This window comes from Mastomys coucha, unplaced genomic scaffold (genome assembly GCF_008632895.1).
Source record: "Mastomys coucha isolate ucsf_1 unplaced genomic scaffold, UCSF_Mcou_1 pScaffold5, whole genome shotgun sequence".
Lineage (NCBI taxonomy): Eukaryota > Metazoa > Chordata > Mammalia > Rodentia > Muridae > Mastomys > Mastomys coucha.
The window spans coordinates 26,155,027-26,159,295 of record NW_022196911.1 but is presented as its reverse complement, the minus strand read 5'-3'; the positions used below and the strand labels follow the sequence as shown (position 1 = coordinate 26,159,295).

The 4,269-nt window shown below is 46.3% G+C and overlaps 1 protein-coding gene across 1 annotated transcript; it reads left to right on the top strand.

Moving 5' to 3' along the window:
* The first annotated feature begins 300 nt into the window (after nucleotides 1–300).
* On the top strand, nucleotides 301–1,886 carry LOC116078491 (hemoglobin subunit theta-1-like). Its single transcript, XM_031353739.1, has 4 exons — nucleotides 301–474; nucleotides 877–1,069; nucleotides 1,168–1,372; nucleotides 1,482–1,886. Exons 2-4 carry the CDS (start codon nucleotides 975–977, stop codon nucleotides 1,608–1,610), a joined length of 429 nt encoding a protein of 142 aa, XP_031209599.1. The 5' UTR covers nucleotides 301–474; nucleotides 877–974; the 3' UTR covers nucleotides 1,611–1,886.
* The last annotated feature ends 2,383 nt before the right edge of the window (nucleotides 1,887–4,269 follow it).

Genomic DNA, 4,269 nt, shown 5'->3' with positions numbered 1-4,269 from the left:
TAAGGTCACTGTCCCCAAAGGAATTTGCCCTATGATCCAGACATATATTACTTCTCATCAACTTAATTACCACAGCTCTGAGAATACTATATATTTTAAACAGAGTTGAACTATATTAAAGGGGATTTTTTGTATGGAGTGGTTTAGGCAGAGTCAGGGTCTCATTATGTAGCTCTGCTGGCCTGGAACTCGATATGTAGGCCAGGATAGTCCTAAACTCAGAGATCCCATTGCATCTGCCTCCTGAGTGCTAGGATTAATCTGTACCTGTGCCACAACACCCACATTAAAAGTGGTTTTTAATGTAGATTTAAATCTCTTTCATTTTACTTTACTCGTGTGGGTGTCTTGGCTGCATGGATATCTGTGCCTCTCTTGTATGACTGTGGAAGACGGAAGAGAGCTTTGGATCCACCTGGCCTGAAGTTACAGACAACTGTGAGGAGGCATGTGGGAGCTCGGAATCTAAGCCAGGTACTCTGCAAGACCAGTTAGTGCTCTCAACTGCGGAGCCATTTCCCTATCGCCTTTAAATGTAGATTTAACTATGTGATATTTAACGAAAGAGACAGGCTCCAGGAAAAAATAATAATTCCAAGTATGGATCTGGGCTCCTCCATCGAGAATTGCACCACGGAGACTCAATCCTTTTCAATAATGAGAAAGAAAGGAAAGCCAGTGAAGTTTCCTAAGAACTCAGGAGGCTGGATAAGCCAACAGTGCCAAAATGGAAACTAAAATCCATTGTAATCCGATAGGACATATTAGATGGCATTGTCCATACAGTAAATACTTTAAAATGTAAGGCTTGGAGAGGGAGCCCAGGGACACATAGGGCTGCAAGTCAAGGCTGAACCAGAATCTGTGAACGCCTAGGCAACCCGGAAGGCTGCAGCGCCCCCTGGCGGCCTCCTGGATTTTGGGAGGTCCTTGGGAGCAGCCTAGGCATAGAGCCAGGCCACAGTTCACAGAAGATGGCTAGGTCCCGGGATGATCTACAGCTGGTCCTCGCGCTCTGGAAAAAGATGGGCAGCAATGTCTCAATCTATGCGACCGAGGCCTTGGAGAGGTAAGACTGTGGGTTTACCTTCAAACAAACTAACTGCAGGGCGAAGGCGGGCTCTCCATACCTCTGGGTCCGGATGCACCCAACCCTGTCTCCCACAGGACCTTCATGGCTTTCCCCTCCACCAAAACCTACTTCTCACACTTGGACCTGAGGCCAGGCTCTAGCCAGGTTAAAGCCCATGCACAAAAGGTGGCCGACGCACTGACTCTCGCTACCCAGCACCTGGATGACCTGCCTGCTTCTCTGTCTGCTCTCAGGGATCTACATGAGCGCAAGCTCTGTGTGGACCCCACTAACTTCCAGGTGAGTCCTGTGTCTGAGCTCATCCGCGGTTGCTATGGAGATGCAGGGCCCTTCAAAGCTGGGTATTGGGGAGACCTAGATGCAAGACAGGGCTGTTCTCTTTCTTCAGTTCTTCAGCCACTGTCTGCTGGTCACTCTTGCCCGGAATTATCCTGGAGACTTCAGCCTGGAAATGCATGCCTCCTTGGACAAGTTTCTGGGTCACGTGACGTCGGCACTGGTCTCCAAGTCTGGCTGAGCTGAGAATGTAGTGTAGCTGAGTCTCCAGTTGTGCCCTTCCTCAAGCTCTCAATGTTTGAGTAAACCTCCCCAGGACTGCACTGCTGTCCTGTAACCTGAGGGGAACAGGAGAAATATACACCCCGCTCCCCGCATCCCAAAACAAGGTTCTACAAGAATGGAATTAGAGCTAAACTGGTTTCACAGACCTCACATGAGAGGCAGCTGTCCCTTGTTTTTGTTGTTTTATATTATTTTTGTCTTTCAGATAAATATCATGTTCTCATGTACCCCAGGCTGGCTTCTCAAATCAATACTAAAAAGTAGATTGGTCTGGAACTCCTGCTCCTTCTGTTTCCACTCCATCTCCAACCCATCACCCAATCTCCACACACCATCTTGGATTACAAGACACCTCCCTTTTTGATATTATAAAGAGAAGGAAAGAAAAAGGAAAATGGAAGCAATGGCGAAAAGGGACCGAGGGTGTCGTGTCTCTTAAGCTACTTCTTGCTGTCTAGGGGCTTTGTCAATGAGGGGTAGCTGGCTTTCACCATCGGGGTCCACTTGGTAAACGTTCACATCAGGTTCCTCTATGGACAGTGGCTCATCTGTGGGCAGCAGCTGGTAATCCTATAACAAGAGTTGATTAATAGTTTGGTTAGAAATTTTTTGTGTTTGTCACTGAAGCAATGTAGAAACAAGATTAATGAGGAAGCGAGCAAATAATAACACTAGGAAGATAACTAGGAAAGGAGTTTCAAACTGGAGTATCCACTTCCATATGGGGTTTTAAAAAATCCCAGAACTGGAGGTCTCACGGTCCCTGAAATTTTTTATATCTGACTGTAGCTCCTGGATTTTATTTCTTACTATCCCGGATTGGTTGACTTAGAAGCAGCATTCTTCTTGGAGGAACAGGCAAAGACCACCTTCTTTAGCTGTCAGGACATCTAGTCCCTGTCCTGAAGCACCACAGCTGCCAAAGAATGGATCTGATTTTGGATAGTAAGCACAGTTTCAGACACTTTCTGAAAATCGCTTTGAAACTGAGAAGTGAATGTACTATATTGGATCATGGAAGTTGTTATCCCTGCAACTCCAGTACCAACACCTATGGCTCTTCCCAGAGCAACATCAAGAGTGGCACAACTTGAACTGCCCTCTTATGCTGGGCAGCTATCATACCTACAACTGGGATTGGCAGGGGCTCGTTTCCCTGGATTACTCCCAGTTCAGGGAAAAGAAGTATTAATGTGCAAACTCCTGACCAGCTAGCAGGTAGGAGATGATACGCCTGAGTGCCACAAAGAATTGACATGTTTTGGATTGTAGGGCATTGTGGCAGAGATGATATATTAAGGGTTATCGTTCTATTGCAGTTTAGGGAGCTCAGCATTCCCACTGAATGAGTCCCAGAGGCCTTAAAACAGGTTGCCACACCAAAGAGAGGGACAGAGGTAAAGTATGGAGTCATAGCGACACTGGTGCCAGGGTAATTGACAAAGGGTGAGGTGATGTTACTTGGCAGTATTACCGGAGACGCTGTAAGTGACAATTGTGAGTTAGTTCCGGGGGTACGCATAACCAGCAATCTTTAATGTCACCCAGTTCTGGTGACAGTAAAAAGTTGGTATGCTGAGGTCTCAAGATCTGAAGTAAAAGGTAAAATGACAAGTTAGTGTCATTTATGAGGGGTGATGTCAAAGAGGTAAGGACCTCAGAGGAGTGTTTGATTATCTCCCCTGCTTTTCCGATATCCAGGGATTGGGCAATTGAGACATATTTTCTCTGGATATGGATGGTACTTACTGAGGACCCAGGCTGATTTTTACGGTAGAATTTACCAGCAACTCCTGTCTCTCACCTGGAATCCCATGGGTCTTGTATGTAGAAAAGAAGTGTCTTGCGATATTGATAGAAGAAATGATTGTTCCGTGATCCTAGCATATGTATTTGACAAGACCAATATGGGCAGCCCCCATATTCATCTGGCCATTTTCTACAGTGGTCTTTTGTCTGGTCAAGGAGAAAGCAATTATAGAGATCATAATATTTAGATGGGAGTACAGATACCAGGATGATAGCAATTTGGATTGATTCCTGGCACCTGGCCGTGGAGCACTATCCTGGCCCTATTTGGAAAGACTGTTTGTTATCTGTGGGGGTTTCTTGAACTTCGAATCTCCAGGTATGAGGGCTCCCTGGATAGAAATGAACAACAGGGGGAGGATGAGAAACCTATGTCTAATGCATTGAAGTCAAGCTCGGCTGCTGGAGTGGAGCCTCATTTTCTGGGATTGGGGACAAGGTGGGCGGTCTCGTTGTCCTCTGGAACTTAACAGAGCACAGTCCTCTTAAGATTGATGTGTATGAAGAAGAGTCATTTTTAGGTGGAGAAATAAAAGGTTTGAGGTGAGACAGATGGATCCAATGAGAGAGACCCTCGAGTTTAGCAGCTGTAAGGGTCAAAAGAATTAGTTTAAAAGGGCTCTGCCATTTGACAGACAGATGTGAGGGCCAACGACCTGGAGGGGATAGAAGGACTTGGTCTCCAGTGTTGATAGGTAGTGGACAGGAGACAGTGTATGGCCAAGGTCATGGTGGTCGGCAAAGTTCCATAGGAGAGAACGGAGGTGGCTAAGTAATGGGGTAAGTCTGGGAGGGGAGAACATTTA